The sequence below is a fragment of the Schistocerca serialis genome, chromosome 10, assembly GCF_023864345.2.
Source record: "Schistocerca serialis cubense isolate TAMUIC-IGC-003099 chromosome 10, iqSchSeri2.2, whole genome shotgun sequence".
NCBI lineage: Eukaryota > Metazoa > Arthropoda > Insecta > Orthoptera > Acrididae > Schistocerca > Schistocerca serialis.
Genome location: NC_064647.1, coordinates 209,082,981 through 209,100,019, shown reverse-complemented (window position 1 = coordinate 209,100,019; position 17,039 = coordinate 209,082,981). Strand labels below are relative to the sequence as shown.

General features: G+C 46.6%; 1 protein-coding gene across 1 annotated transcript in view; it reads left to right on the top strand.

Moving 5' to 3' along the window:
* The window catches only part of LOC126424698 (uncharacterized), a 30,393-nt gene that overhangs the window by 9,409 nt on the left and 3,945 nt on the right, over positions 1–17,039 (top strand). Inside the window, exons 3-5 of the mRNA XM_050087423.1 lie at positions 931–1,087; positions 9,905–9,990; positions 12,473–12,626. Of these exons, the coding sequence (XP_049943380.1) occupies positions 931–1,087; positions 9,905–9,990; positions 12,473–12,626 (397 nt within the window). The remainder of the gene's footprint in view (positions 1–930; positions 1,088–9,904; positions 9,991–12,472; positions 12,627–17,039) is intronic.

Here is a 17,039-nt window from a genome sequence, read left to right as displayed (position 1 = left end):
GCAAAGGACTTGGAAGAGCAGTTGAATGGAATGGACAGTGTCTTGAAAGGAGGATATAAGATGAACATCAACAAAAGCAAAACAAGGATAATGGAATGTAGTCTAATTAAGTCAGGTGATGCTGAGGGAATTAGATTAGGAAATGAGGCACTTAAAGTAGTAAAGGAGTTTTGCTATTTGGGGAGCAAAATAACTGATGATGGTCGAAGTAGAGAGGATATAAAATGTAGGCTGGCAATGGCAAGGAAAGCGTTTCTGAAGAACAGAAATTTGTTAACATCCAGTATTGATTTAAGTGTCAGGAAGTCATTTCTGAAAGTATTCGTATGGAGTGTAGCCATGTATGGAAGTGAAACATGGACGATAAATAGTTTGGACAAGAAGAGAATAGAAGCTTTCGAAATGTGGTGCTACAGAAGAATGCTGAAGATTAGATGGGTAGATCACATAACTAATGAGGAAGTATTGAATAGGATTGGGGAGAAGAGAAGTTTGTGGCAAAACTTGTCCAGAAGAAGGGATCGGTTGGTAGGACATGTTCTGAGGCATCAAGCGATCACCAATTTAGTATTGGAGGGCAGCGTGGAGGGTAAAAATCGTAGAGGGAGACCAAGAGATGAATACACTAAGCAGATTCAGTAGGATGTAGGTTGTAGTAGGTACTGGGAGATGAAAAAGCTTGCACAGGATAGAGTAGCATGGAGAGCTGCATCAAACCAGTCTCAGGACTGAAGACCACAACAACAACGAGTCAATGTATGACATTTTCTTATGGTTGTTCTGTTTGTATGTTTTGGCGTTGTTTGGCTTGTTTGTTTAATTTTTTATGTTATGATTTTTCTGTTACGTTATGGCCACATAAAAGAAGAATTTATGTTCGTTGTCTTTTTATTTTCCTGGCTTACTGTCATTCCTGCTTTTGCGTCTTAGGTGACGACGGGCCTGGAGTTGGTGGCGCTACCCCTGCTGTGCTACGAATTCGCGTTCCGGGAGCGCGTGCTGGAGGGACAGCTGGAGAAGTTCCGCGGTGACCCACAGCCTGGAGCGCTGGCCTCCTCTCTGCCCGGCAAGATACGGCACATGCACGGTCAGTAAGGCACCGCCCCTCTGCAATCACTCCATATCCAGGCTGTAGGCCACATGTCGTCCGTGTATATCGATAGTCCACCGATCCGTTTTTTTTAATTAATTTCATGCGGCCTGCCACGTCTTCGTATCCTCTCCCAACCAATTCATCTCGAAAGAGCACTTATGCCCCCAAAGTCATCAATTACTAGCTGGGCGTGTTCCAGTCCACGTCTTCTAAAGTTTATACCGTCTATAGCTCCGTCAACTACCATGAGAGTTATTTCTTGATGTCTAACCTCCTGCCCAGTCAACCTGTACCTCCTGTGTTCTTATCTTATCACTCCACCTAATTTTCAACCTACTTCTGCAGCACCGGATCCCAAAACCCTGGCCGGCCGCTGTGGCCGAGCGGTTCTAGGCATTTCAGTCCGGAACCGCCCTGCTGCTACGGTTGCAAGTTCGAATCCTGCCTCAGGCATGGATGTGTGTGATGTTCTTAGGTTAGTTAGGTTTAAGTAGTTCTAAGTCTAGGGGACTGATGACCTAAGATGTTAAGTCCCATAATGCTTAGAGCCATTGGAACAATTTTGAACCAAAACCTTCGATTGCCGTCTTCTCTGGTGACCCCATAGTCAGTGATAACTTTCGCAAAATGCTGTATTCCAGACGTACATTCTTAAAAAATTCTTCCACTGTTTCACGCCAATATTTGATACTAGTACACTGCTTTTGACCCTAAATAACCTCTTTACCTGCGACAGTCTGCTTTTTACGTCCATCTTGTTTCGTTCTCATCTGTTAATTTGTTTCCAGGATGGCATAACGCTTTCACTTCGTCTGCTTCGTAGTCCCCAATTTTCATGTCAAGCTTATTACTACTCCTCTTTACTTTCAAGTTTCTTTCATTTACTCATTAGGCTGTTCATTCAATCTCAATCCTGCTTTTCTACTTCATTTTCACTGGGGATAGCAACGTCATCAACGAAGCTTATGACTGACATCCTTTCACTCTCAACTTTACGAGGGTGAGTCAATTGAAAACCATAAATTTTTTTAAATATTATTTATTGTGCAGAAGTGGTACAATCTTCCCCACTCTCAATGCAAGTCCTCCAGCGCTTACAAGGTGCATAAATTCATTTAGAAAAAAATTCTATTGGTAGTCCGAGCAACCACTCATGCACCGCTTGGCGTACCTCTTCATCAGAACGGAACTTCTTTCCACCCATTGCGTCTCTGAGTGGTCCAAAGATATGGAAATCACTTGGGGGAAGGTCTGGTGAGTATGGTGGATGAGAAAGACACTCAAAATGCAGGTCTGTGATTGTTGCAACTGTTGTACGGACAGGCCGGCTGCGGTGGTCTAGCGGTTCTAGGCGCGCAGTCCGGAACCGCGCGACTGCTACGGTCGCAGGTTCGAATCCTGCCTCAGGCATGGATGTGTGTGATGTCCTTAGGTTAGTTAGGTTTAAGTAGTTCTAAGCTCTAGGGGACTGATGACCACAGTAGTTAAGTCCCATAGTGCTCAGAGCCATTTGAACCGTTTTTTGTTGTTGTACGGACAGTGTGGGGCCTTGTTTGTCATGTTGCAAAAGGACACCTGCTGACAGCAATCCCAATCGCTTTGATTTGATTGCAGGCCGCTCATGACTTTTTAGGAGATGTGTGTATGATGCACTGGTGACAGTGGTCCCTCTAGGCATGTAATGGTCCAAAATGACGCCTTTCTCGTCCCAAAAGAGAGTCAGCATAACCTTTCCTGCTGATGGTTCTGTTCGAAACTTCTTTGGTTTTGGTGATGAGGAATGGCGCCATTCCTTGCACGCTCTCTTCGTTTCCGGTTGGTGGAAGTGAACCCAGGTTTGGTCCGCAGTAACAATTCTTGCAAGGAAGCCATCACCTTCTCGTTCAAAGTACCGAAGAAGTTCTTCACAACATCAACACCTCGTTCTCTCATTTCAGGAGTCAGCTGCCGTGCCACCCATCTTGCAGACACTTTGTAAAACTGGATCACATCATGCACAATGTGATGTGTTGGCCCATGACTAATCTGTAAACATGCTGCAATGTCATTTAGTGTCACTCGGCGGTTTTCCTTTACTATGGCTTCAACTGCTGCCGTGTTCTGTGGAGTCACAACTCGTTGTGCCTGACCTGGACGAGGAGCATCTTCCACTGAAGTCACACCATTTGCGAACTTCCAACTCCATTCGTAGACTTGCTGCTGTGACATACATGCATCACCGTACTGAACCTTCATTCGTCGATAAATTTCAATAGGTTTCACACCTCCACTACGCAAAAACCGAATAACAGAACGCTGTTCTTCCCTAGTGCAAGTCGCAAGTGGGGTGGCCATCTTTATACTGATACAGCGACGGTATGTGTGCATCTGCACTATGCTGCCACCAACAGGCCATTCTGCACGCTGTTTGTAGCACGCTTACCAGCTTACAGGATAACGGCGCGAAATTTCGATTTGTTATTACAAATTTAAGGTTTTCATTTGACTCGCCCTCGTAATTCCCTTCCTGAATCTTACTTTTATTTCAGCCATTGCTTCTTCGATGTACAGACTAAACAATAGAGCCGAAAGATTATGTCACTGTCTTACACCACTTTTAACCTGAGGACTTCGTTCTTGATCTTCACATTAGTGCGACCACCTGTATAACCACGTTCTGCAAAAAAATGTTCAAATGTGTGTGAAATCTTATGGGATGTAACTGCTAAGGTCATCAGTCCCTAAGCTTACACACTACTTAACCTAAATTATCCTAAGGACAAATACTCACACCCATGCCTGAGGGAGGGCTTGAACCTCCGCCGGCATCAGCCGCACAGTCCATGACTGCAGCAGCCCAGACCGCTCGGCTAATCCCGCGCGGCCACGTTCTGCAGCATGGACCACTGCGCGACGTGCGGAAAAAAGAGTCAATCGGGATCTGGCAGGCACTGACAGGGATGTGCAGCCAAGGCGACTATAGTGCCTTGACCACTGCGCTAGGTTTCTCAGTTGAGGATCCATGATGCGTACAGCCCCATCGAGGTGGACCCACAGATTCTCCTTTAGCTTTAAATGGGGAGAGTTTGGTGGCCATGGGAGTACGGTAAACTGATCTTGGTGCTCTTCGAACCACGCACAGAGACTATGAGCTGTGTGACACACTGCATTGTCTTACTGGTAGATACCGTGGTGCCGAGTAAAAACAAACTGCATGTAGGGGTTGATCTGGTCCCCAGGGATAGACTGCTTCCAGGATGACGAGACCACCCAGGGATGCCTCCGACCTGGACGCTTCCAACGATTGTTACAGGGTGTTTGCTGTCAGATGTTCCACGCAGTACACGCCTACAGTTATCTTTCCAATGGAGCATAAAACGTGATTCATCTGAAAATGTCACCTGTTGCCACTCAGTGGACGCGCAATGGCGGTGACAAAGTGGTTATTGAAACTTCTTGGCAGATTAAAACTGTGTGCCCGACCGAGACTCGAACTCGGGACCTTTGCCTTTCGCGGGCAAGTGCTCTACCAACTGAGCTACCGAAGCACGACTCACGCCCGGTACTCACAGCTTTACTTCTGCCAGTACCTCGTCTCCTACCTTCCAAACTTTACGGAAGCTCTCCTGCGAACCTTTCTTTCAGGAGTGCTAGTTCTGCAGGTTCGCAGGAGAGCTTCTATAAAGTTTGGAAGGTGGGAGACGAGGTACTGGCAGAAGTAAAGCTGTGAGTACCGGGCGTGAGTCGTGCTTCGGAAGCTCAGTTGGTAGAGCACTTGCCCGCGAAAGGCAAAGGTCCCGAATTCGAATCTCGGTCGGGCACACAGTTTTAATCTGCCAGGAAGTTTCATATCAGCGCACACTCCGCTGCAGAGTGAAAATCTCATTCTGAAAGTGGTTATTGCTCATTGACACCGAATATAGAGGATGGTCACATTAAAGTGACTGGACCGTGTATCAGTCGCCTCCTTAAAAGAGCGCACTGGTCCCTACAAGGAATGGTCCACCAGTTGCAGCCATGTAATATGGCCGAAGAACAGTGGTCGGCCGGCCGATGTGGCCGAGCTGTTCTAGGTGCTTCAGTCCGTAACCGTGCTGCTGCTACGGTCGCAGGTTCGAATCCTGCCTCGGGCATGGATGTGCGTGATGTCCTTAGGATAGGTTTAAGCAGTTCTAAGTCTAGGGGACTGATGACCTCAGATTAAGTTAGGTTGGGTTGTTTGGGGAAGGAGACCAGACAGCGAGGTCATCGGTCTCATCTGATTAGGGAAGGACGGGTAAGGAAGTGGGCCGTGCCCTTTGAAAGGAACCATCCCGGCATTCGCCTGGAGCGATTTAGGGAAATCACGGAAAACCTAAGTCAGGATGGCCGGATGCGGGATTGAACCGTCGTCCTCCCGAATGCGAGTCGTGTCTAACCACTGCGCCACCTCGCTCGGTCAGATGTTAAGTCCCACAGTGCTTAGAGCCATTTGAACCGTTTTGAACAGTGGTCGTATAAAGATCGTAACTGACAGAAACCGGAGACGAGTGTCAAGCCTTGGCAATGGCAATCAGTTTCAAACCCGTCAGAAATTGCTGCTGTCGACGATGGAGGTGCATCCAACTAGTTTCTGAGCGAAGATTGTGAAGGGAACTGTATGCAATGGACATCTGCAGTCGGATACCTCGCAAAAGGTCGTTCCTTACAGCTGCACATAAAACCGAATGGATGATAAATAATGCAAAAATTTTAAAAATACTCCTATTTTCGTTTAAGAACTGATAGCAAATTTGTGACAAAACATATAAATGTAAGATACACTGACGTGCATATGACAGTTATCATGCTATTGGGGCTACGCATCATCCAACAGGCCATAATTCTGGAACAATTACACTGGTGTCCAAAAGTAAAGCAACAAACCGATTTCCCCGTCCTGTGTCTAATTCACTATGTAATCACACGAACTGACAATAGATGTGCGTACGACCGCGTTCTGCACGGAAGATGACGTTCCGGTCAACGGACAGCCACGCCATCAATGACTTCACAGCACCTATCAAACTGGGTAGTAGAATGAAATTTTCACTCTGCAGTGGAGTGTGCGCTGATATGAAACTGCCTGGCAGATTAAAACTGTGTGCCGGACCGAGAGTCGAACTCTGGACGTTTGCCTTTCGCGGGAAGTGCTCTACCAACTGAGCTACCCAAGCACGACTCACGATCCGTCCTCAAAGCTTCAGTTCCGCCAGTACCTCGTCTCCTACTTTCCAGCACACAGTTTTAATCTGCCAGTAAGTTTCATATCAGCGCACACTCCGCTGCAGAGTGAAAATCTCATTCTGGAAATATCCCCTAGGCTGTGGCTAAGCCATGTCTCCGCAATATTCTTTCTTCCAGGGCTGCTAGTTCTGCAAGGTTCGCAGAAGAGCTTCTGTGAAGTTTGGAAAGTAGGAGACAAATTACTGGCGGAACTGAAGCTGTGAGGACGGGTCGTGAGTCGTGCTTGGGTAGCTCAGATGGTAGAGCACTTCCTCGCGAAAGGCAAAGCCTCGAATTCGAGTTTCGGTCCGGCACACAGTTTTAATCTGCCAGTAAGTTTCATATCAGCGCACACTCCGCTGCAGAGTAAAAATCTCATTCTGGAAATATCCCCTAGGCTGTGGCTAAGCCATGTCTCCGCAATATTCTTTCTTCCAGGGCTGCTAGTTCTGCAAGGTTCGCAGAAGAGCTTCTGTGAAGTTTGGAAAGTAGGAGACAAATTACTGGCGGAACTGAAGCTGTGAGGACGGGTCGTGAGTCGTGCTTGGGTAGCTCAGATGGTAGAGCACTTCCTCGCGAAAGGCAAAGCCTCGAATTCGAGTTTCGGTCCGGCACACAGTTTTAATCTGCCAGTAAGTTTCATATCAGCGCACACTCCGCTGCAGAGTAAAAATCTCATTCTGGAAATATCCCCTAGGCTGTGGCTAAGCCATGTCTCCGCAATATTCTTTCTTCCAGGGCTGCTAGTTCTGCAAGGTTCGCAGAAGAGCTTCTGTGAAGTTTGGAAAGTAGGAGACAAAGTACTGGCGGAACTGAAGCTGTGAGGACGGGTCGTGAGTCGTGCTTGGGTAGCTCAGATGGTAGAGCACTTCCTCGCGAAAGGCAAAGTCTCGAATTCGAGCCTCGGTCCGGCACACAGTTTTAATCTGCCAGTAAGTTTCATATCAGCGCACACTCCGCTGCAGAGTGAAAATCTCATTCTGGAATCCTCTCCCAGGCTGTGGCTAAGCCATGTCTCCGCAATATTCTTTCTTCCAGGGCTGCTAGTTCTGCAAGGTTCGCAGAAGAGCTCCTGTGAAGTTTGGATAGTAGGAGACGAGGTACTGGCAGAATTGAAGCTGTGAGGACGGGTCGTGAGTCGTGCTTGGGTAGCTCAGATGGTAGAGCACTTGGCCGCGAAAGGCAAAGGTCCCGAGTTCGAGTCTCGATCCGGCACACAGTTTTAATCTGCCAAAAAGTTTCAAACTGTTTAGTGTTTGCCATGTATTCCCACATCCACAATCGCTGTGTACAGAGGCACAGGCGGTGCAGTATGACACAGAGACCTACCAGGATCTCTCCGGCGTGTTGCCATAGGAAGAATGGAAGCAGGACAGTCGCAGATTGATGTGGCCCGACGGCTTAATGTGAATCGTTCTGATGCTTCTCGGATGTGGCGACAGTTTGTAGAGACCGAAAATGTATTCCGAAAACCAAGGCAGGGCCGACCACGTGTCACATCGGAAAGAGAGGACCGTTATTTGGCTGTAAGGGCACGATGGTACCATCTCAGTACGGCACGGCATCTGGCATCTGACCTCCCAGCATCCCCTGGACGTGTTGTGTGGAGGTAAATGGTGTACAGAAGACCTCGGCAGAGTGGCCTTTATTGTTGGAGACCTACTGTATGTGTATCTCTGACGCGTCTTTACTGAAGGGAACGTCTAGAGCTGAGTCGTTTACATGCCATCTGGGCGGTCGGACAGTGGGCCAATGTTCTCTTCAGAGATGAGTCCCGATTTAGTATGGAGAATGATTCTTGACGGATTCGCTTCTGGAGGGGGCGTGGAACACGATTTCGGGAGCCAAACTTTGTGTAAAGAGATCGATATCGAGGAACATCGCTGATTATGTTGACCGCTCGAACACATCGTCATGAAACTGTACGGGTGAATCGGCAAGTTTCAATTGCTGTTAGATATCGCAAGGAGGTCTTCGGACTTCATGTACGGTTCCTGCAAGGTGCTGTGAGCTCCAACTTCGTATTAAAGAACGAGAACGCTCCACCACATAGAGCACGCGTCGTTGATGTTTTCCTGGAAACGGAAGCGTGACCCGCTCGCTCTCCCAGTTTGAATCCCATACAGCACGTCTGGGGAGGGCTTGGGATATGGGTTGCACGACGTCACCATCCACCAACCACTCTCCAACATTTGCGAGCAGCTCTGCATGAAGAGTGGACGTTATTGCCTCAACTTGAGATTGATGACGTCATTCACAGCATGCCCTATCGTTGTCAGGTCTACACTGCTGCCACAGGTGGTCACTCCTCGCACTGTGCACATTAACCAGCTGTCGGAATGTGTGTGCAAATCCATTAAGTTGGAGAAAAACGAAGAACATTTTTGTCCTTCGTTATTTCTTTACATTGTTTCTACTTTACTATCACCTGATTATACTGTTTTGTTGCAAAATAAACGCAACCTTGCATAATTTCCCTTTGTTGCTTTAATTTTGGTTCAAATGGCTCTGAGCACTATGGGACTTAACAGTTGAGGTCATCAGTCCCCTAGAACTCAGAACTACTTAAACCTAACTAATCTAAGGACAGCACACACATTCATGCCCGAAGCAGGATTCGAACCTGCGACCGTAGCGGTCGCGCGGTTCCTGACTGAAGCACCTAGAACCGCTCGGCCACACCGGCCGGCCTTTAATTTTGGATCTCAGTGTATTTGCGTTGATGCCACTACTGCACTGAAGATGTGCGGATGTCATATTATACCCAACACTCACGGTACTTGGTATTATTAATAATTTATAACATATCAATCGATTCTGCTAAGGAATTCGTCAGTGGAGTAAAAGGAATTGGCCACCAATAAACCCTTAAGGCCACTCGTAAGCAATAGCAGCTAACTTCTCATGGCTTTTGGCAAGTTATTGTGAATGTATAGTTCCTGAATAATGGACACCACTGTGGTCCGAAGTAAGTGATTTTAAATCTCCATGTAGTTTGTTCTTAATTCTAATATCGATTCCGGAACAGAACTGTTGGTCTGAAAATGTCATTCTGGAGTAAGCACCTCCAGTTCCAGTGCAGGAATTTCACTCCACATTAATTCTTGTTACACGCTTTTGGATTCATAAAACGTTAGCTTGCCTTCATGAGTTACCCCAAAAAATGGTCCCGTATGATACTAGGTGATGAAAGTAAGCGAATGTACTAGCTTTTCTACTATCTTATCAGCTGCATTTGAAAACACCCCACACTGGAAATAATGATATGTTTAGGTGCTTTAGCAGTTTTGTGGCGTGTAATTTCTAGTTGACTCTATTATCATACTATTATCCGAAGAATTTATCACTTCAGTTTCTTCTATCCGTTTGGCATCACATTTTAGGCATGTATTGGAAAGAGACCTTTTACAGGAAATGAACTGCATGTATTGTGTATTTTCAAACTTTAGTGTCAAAGAACTGGCTACAAAACATTTATCAACGTCTTTGGAAACTTCGTTAATATGTATTTATAAGACTACAAACTAAGCTGTCCGTTGTAAACGATTCTGAATTTTCCTGTTAATAGTTGCTGTTTGACTTTTGTAGAGAGAATGTTGTCGTGCTTCTTGTACACGGGCTTCACCATCATCAAACAGATCTTCAACATCGTCCTGCTCATTGGACAAAGAAAGGTAAGAAACATTTTGAACTTGTCTTAGGCAAAATGATGAAATCTCTGCTATCAACTTTTGTTGTTGTTTGGTTGTGTTATCTTTTTAGTTAAATGTGATGGCCAAGACATCGACGTGACTTCACTATCGTACCCCTCGAACCTTTCTACCACAGTTCTGGCTTAGTGCCACCGACAGTTACTCTGATGGAAAATCCCATCACCGCCGGAGAAGAAACTAAGCATAAGGGATGCTTACGGTTCCCAATGAAGTTCACGTTCTTCCTTGTTGTGATGGTTCCTTCGATTACTACCACTAGAACTCATGAAAATCAAGGTGAATACTCCATGTAGCACAGTACCACCCCGACTGGCCTGTGTCCATCGCACGCTGCATTTTTCGAGCAACCATTTGTCTGAGTGACAGCATATGCAGGTACGACCATCGATCTTTCGTAACAAGGAACATGATAAATTCGACCAGGCAATACGCTTCAATTTATACACGGGCCAATTTCGGTGTTCTCGTGCCCACTATAATCGTAGCTGATGATGCCATTGGGTCAACATGGGAACACGCAAGGGCTGTCTGCTCCGGAGCCCATGTTCAACAATGAGCTCTGGGCGGCGTGTTCCGAAACATTTATCTTCACCAGCATTGCGCTCCGCCGTTATATCAACCACAGATCACCATCTATCCTGCTTTAAAAAGTGGACAAGACTCCAACCTTCACGTATTGTGATGAAGTTTGGAGTCCAACGTCTTGTCACGTACTCTTGGCTTCACCATCCAGCAACCGCTTCCCACAGATGCTTACGACAGTACCAGACGAACAGTCGATTGGCTTCGCCGTTTCTGTGATGCTAGTCCCAAGGAGCTGTGCCTTGAAAATCTGCCCATTGCAGATGTCGCTTGTGAATTTTCCGATTTGTAGACCATCAAGTCGCTTAAATGAGAACCCATCCGTCTCTGCTCCCTGTACATAAAGAGCCTGACACAGAAAGAAAGTGTAGATGTCGTGTGGCTAGGGCTTCCGTCGGGTAGACCACTCGCTGGGTGCAAGTCTTTCGATCTGACGCCACTTCGGCGACTTGCGCGTCGATAGGGATGAACTTATGATGATTAGGACAACACAGCACCCAGTCCCTGTGCGGAGAAAATCTCCGACCCAGCCGGAAATCGAACCCGGGCCCTTAGGATTGACATTCTGTCGCGCTGACCACTCAGCTACCGGGGGCGGACACACACAAAGTGAAGCAGCCAGAAGTGAAGGAGGAGATGAAATAAAACTTGATGGGTTGAGAAGCTATGTGGTTTTTTTCTGCGGTTACAAAGGACTTGGCAATACGAGCCCACTTCTGAGTATATGTTACACCCTCTCCGGCCTGGATGCATCCACTGATTCCGTTGTGAAGGATGTGATAAAGCCGTCGTATACTTTCTGAGGCAAACTGGAACTGTCGTAACTCGTCCTTAATGTCCTGAATACCCCGCTGGGAAGGAGTTGACGTCCGAGCTGTCCCTACACTTTTCGTATTTGGGACAGATCTGGGGATCTTGCTGGCCATGGGAGTACCTCAACACCATGCAAACATATCATAGACATACCTGTCATGTGTAGACGAGCGTTGTCATCTTGAAAAATGGCACAAAGATACTACTGTATGAGAAGTAACACATAAAGACACAGGATGTTCATGACATACCACTGTGCTCTCTGGGTACCTTTATCACTACCATCCACGACCTGAACTCAAAGCTGATGGCTTCCCACACCATGAGCCCAGGAATAACAATGCTCTGCCACTCCAAAATATTGGAAGAATGGAACCTCTCCTGAAGTCGTCAGCATGGTCACCCAGAAGAAGTGCACAAGCATGATTCATTGTGAACATAACGTCATTCATCATCAGTCCACACATCCTGGTCATGGCACTACTCCAAATGCAGTCATCTGTTGATAGACTCTACGCATAGGGCAGTATTCCCAAGTGTGGCAGCAGGTAGTGTCTGACCAGTGGTGTGGGATGTCACACTATGTTACTGTTACTTGTTTCCAGAGGCAGACACAGGTGTGAAGGGGTTATGATGTGCTTGGTGCACAGTAAGACGACGTCCACTATGGGGGTCAGACACAGTAGACCAGAACCTTGATGACGTGTACACCTGTCCTCATGTTCCCATGTGGCCCAGCATCGAGCCACGGTCATAACTGAATGCCCCAAAACTCTGGACATTGCCAAATAGTGACTCACAAAGAGGCATCTTTCAAAGTCTGTTAATTCCTGATAACGCTGTCTTACACGACTGTGCTACATCTTCACATGCTGTTTTCGCCTCTTATATACCATGCCAGGCCTGCTAACGACGTTAAACACCAGGAACACTAACGCACTACCTACCCACCGATGATGTGTATGTGTATGAAGTTCACTGACATCCGACCATGTCTTCTGGATGCTTTAGCTGTTTTGACAGCGAGCTTTTCGCTGGCTGTTCCCAGAGTGATCCGCGGCTAGTGATGGCGTGGGTGTGGGGCTTCTCGGCCATGCATGTCGCCACCACAGCAGTGGCGCTGTGGTTTGGGGTTCGCACCTACTTCGACCTGGACATTGTCGCTATGCTGGTGCTGCTCTACCTCTTCCTCATATCTGGGGGTAAGTCGAAACACAAAACCACTGCGCTTCAGCCATGTGTTACACTGCTAGCCATTTAATTGTCACCACCACGAACTACAGCGAAATTCGACTTATTGTGCTTATACAGTAAAGTAGTTATTATTGTTGTGGTCTTCAGGCTGAACGCTGATTTGATGAAGCTCTCCATAGTACTCTGTCCTGCACAAGTTTCTTCTTCTCCTCCTCCTCCTCCTTTCTTCTTCTTCTTCTTCTTCTTCTCCGATAACTCCTATAAATTACACCAGTTTGAATCTGCTTACTGTATTCCTCTCCTGGTCTCTACGACCTTGACTCCCTACATTTCCCTCCAATTCTAAACTGCCGACCCCTTGAAGTCTGAGAATGTGTCTTAAACTAGGAAGATTGCATGATTTGGAGGTATGAAAGAGACAAATTTAGTAGACCTCTGGCAGCAGGAATGGCTCTAACACAACCTGGCATCAAGTCACCGAGCGAGGTAGCGCAGTGGTTAGCACACTGGACTCGCATTCGGGAGGACGACGGTTCAATCCCGTCTCCAGCCATCCTGATTTAGGTTTTCCGTGATTTCCCTAAATCGTTTCAGGCAAATGCCGGGATGGTTCCTTTGAAAGGGCACGGCCGATTTCCTTCCCCATCCTTCCCTAACCCGAGCTTGCGCTCCGTCCCTAATGACCTCGTTGTCGACGGGACGTTAAAGAAAACCACTAACCACACTAACCACTGGCATCAAGTCGAAATAAACTTGGATGACGGAGTCTGCTAAGTCATTACATCGCGCTTCAACTTTACACTAGAGTCCATCAATCGTAAAGAGGGCGAGTGTGGTGTGCCACAACCTTGGAAGGGTGGGTTAATCATCAGGACGATGTGCTGACGAGGGCAACAATCGAACTTTTCTGCATCGAGGCGTGTCAGCAAGAAAAAGATCCGGTCTTGTGTTATCTTGCTGAACGATGCCATCGATACTTCGAAGATAGGACACGGACATCGGCTTTAATATGTCAGAAACTCAACGCCTGCTGTCCAGCTTACCCACTATGCGACCCAGAGGTAACCATGTTGTGTGTCCAGTATCATGATACACTACCTGGTCAAAAGTATCAGGACAAATCTTTGTAACGCTCAACTGACAACTAGATGTCACGACAGGTGGACCCGCCAGTGTAAAACAAGGAGGGGGTGTTGTGTTGTGAGTGGGGAAGCGGTAACAGCAGGATGGGTTGGTCAGCAGAGCTTAGTGACTTCGAACGTGGACTAGTCATTGGATGTCATCCCAGTAAAAAACCCATCAGGTACAGTTCAGCCTTTCTAAATCTGCTCAAGTCCACTGTTGGTGGAACTGTCGTAAAGTGGAAACGATAAGGAACAATCAGAGCTAAACCAAGACCAGGGAAGCTTCATGTGATGACAGGCAAGGACTATCGAGCACTGCACAGTGACGTTGTTAAAATAATCGTATGAAATCAGTGGGAGTAATCAATCGTGAGCTCTAAAGGGCTACCAGCATCCAGCTAGCACAATGATTGTACGTAGAGAGTTAAAAAGAAATAGTGGCCCCTCTTAGGACACACATTTCTGTGGTCAGTGATGAGCATCGCTTGAGAACTACACCTACATCTGTACTCTGCTAACCATTGAAGTGTATGGCAGAGGGGGTGGCTCAAATGGCTCTGAGCACTATGGGACTTAACATCTGAGGTCATCAGTTCCCTAGACATAGAACTACTTAAACATAATTAACCTAAGGACATCCAGAGCGGGAAGGAGCGCCTGGTCTGCGGCACGAATCCGCCCGGCGGGCTTGTGTCGAGGTCCGGTGAGCCGGCCAGTCTGTGGATGGTTTTAGGCTGTTTTCCATCTGCCTCGGCGAATGCAGACTGGTTCCCCTTACTCCGCGCAGCTACACTATGTCGGCGGTTGTTGCTCAAACAAGTTCTCCACGTACGCGTACACCACCATTACTCTACCATGCAAACATAGGGGTTACACTCGTCTGGTATAAGACGTTCCCTGGGGGAGGGGGGGGGGGGGGTCCATAGTCGTCGTGGGGTTGTGGACCACTGTGGCTGTGGTGGGGACGGAACCTCTCCGTCGTTTCTAGGTCCTAAGTTAAAATACAACATACAACCTAAGGCCATCACACACATACATCCTCGAGGCAGGATTCGAACATGCGACCGTAACAGCAGCGCGGTTCCGGACTGTAGCGCCTAGAACCGCTGAGCCACAGCGCTCGGCTGAAGCGAAAGAGTGTACCTCCTAACGAGTAGATCATGAAATTTGGCCACCTTCTTGCAGTGGTGTACCGTAGGTCTCTAGAAGAGCGTAGCGTTCCAAAAGATTGGAAAAGGGCACAGGTCATCCCCGTTTTCAAGAAGGGATGTCTAAGAGATGTGCAGAACTATAGACCTATATCTCTAACGTCGATCAGTTGTAGAATTTTGGAACATGTATTATGTTCGAGTATAATGACTTTTCTGCAGACTAGAAATCTACTCTGTAGGAATCAGCACGGTTTATAAAAGGACGATGCTGTGAAATCCAGCTCGCGCTATTCGCCACGAGACTCAGAGGGCCATAGACACGGGTTCCCAGGTGTTTCTTGACTTCCGCAAGACGTCTGATACAGTTTCTCACGGTCGTTTAATGAACAAAGTAAGAGCATATGGACTATCAGACCAACTGTATGACTGGATTGAAGAGTTCCTAGATAACACAACGCAGCATGTCATTCTCAATGGAGAGAAGTCTTCCGAAGTGAGAGTGATTTCAGGTGTGCCGCAGGGGAGTGTCGTAGGACCGTTGCTATTCACAATATACATAAATGACCTTGTGGATAACATGGGAAGTTCACCGAGGCTTTTTGCGGATGATGCTGTAGTATATCGAGAGTGGAAAATTGTACTGAAATGCAGAAGGATCTGCAACGAATTGACCAATGGTGCAGGGAATGGCAATTGAATATCAATGTAGACAAGTGTAATGTGCTGCGAATACATAGAAAGAAAGATCCCTTTTCATTTAGCTACAATATAGCAGGTCAGCAACTGGAAGCAGAATTCCATAAATTATCTGGGAGTACGGATTAGGAGTGATTTAAAATGGAATGACCACATAAAGTTGATCGTCGGTAAAGCAGATGCCAGACTGAGATTCATTGGAAGAATCGTAAGGAAATGCATTCCGAAAACAAAAGAAGGAGGTTACAGTACACTTGTTTGCCCACTGCTTGAACACTGCTCACCGGTGTGGGATCCGTACAAGATAGGGTTGATAGAAGAGAGAAAGAAGATCCAACGGGGAGCAGCGCGCTTCGTTACAGGATCATTTAGTAACCGCGAAAGCGTTACGGAGATGATAGATAAACGCCAGTGGAAGACTGCAGGAGAGACGCCCAGTAGCTCGGTACGGGCTTTTGTTGAACTTTCGAGAACATACATTCACCGAGGAGTCAAGCAGTATATTGCTCCCTCCTACGTATATCTCGCGAGGAGACCATGAGGATAAAATCAGAGAGATTAGAGCCCACACAGAGGCATACCGACAATCCTTCTTTCCACGGACAACACGAGACTGGAATAGGAGGGAGAACCGATAGAGGTACTCATAGTACCCTCCGCCACACACCGTCAGGTGGTTTGCGGAGCATGGATGTATATGTTGAAAGCATTTCAAATGTTTAAAGTTGGTCAATAATTGTGTGAAGTAACGTGAATCAAATTTTTGTTGCACTTGAAATCCGTTATATAGGCACTTCTACCGGATGATCGGCTTAGCCAAAGAGACAGAAGACATAAAGAAGTAACACCACGTCCTAAGTAGAGCAAACTGAACAACTCATGTTTCTGGAAGTCAAATCAAATGGACATGGTACATGATACAGCATAAGGAAATTACGAAGCCTTTGGTAGTGCAATAAATTCACATATTCACATGGATTTAAATAATTGAAAGTTCTTGCTTGTACTGGTTCTAGTACTACTGTTCTCTATGCCAATTTGAAACTCATTGTTACGAAATTTGATGATAATTAATTGCATTTTTTTACCTAGTCACACAGCTATGTAAATGCGTAGCTATATAGTACGAGAAACAGTAATACAAAACAGTTGTAAATTGGATGATGTAATGAGCAAAAGACTTAATTCTCATCTTATTTCGTGTCAGTACTTATAGCTCCAAACTACTTCTTGTCAAAGGGATGATGTAAAGGTACATGTCTGGTGACATTCGTGAAGATACTTTTTCATCGCATTTTCTTTCATGGGCAAGGGAAAACAATGAAATTTGTGCATCAGTACTCTGCACATAACTAAAGAGGGCTTTCTTTAGAGCATACACAGACTTCACACTGATCACTGTCCTCAATCAACAAAATCCTAGCCGGCCGGTGTGGCCGTGCGGTTAAAG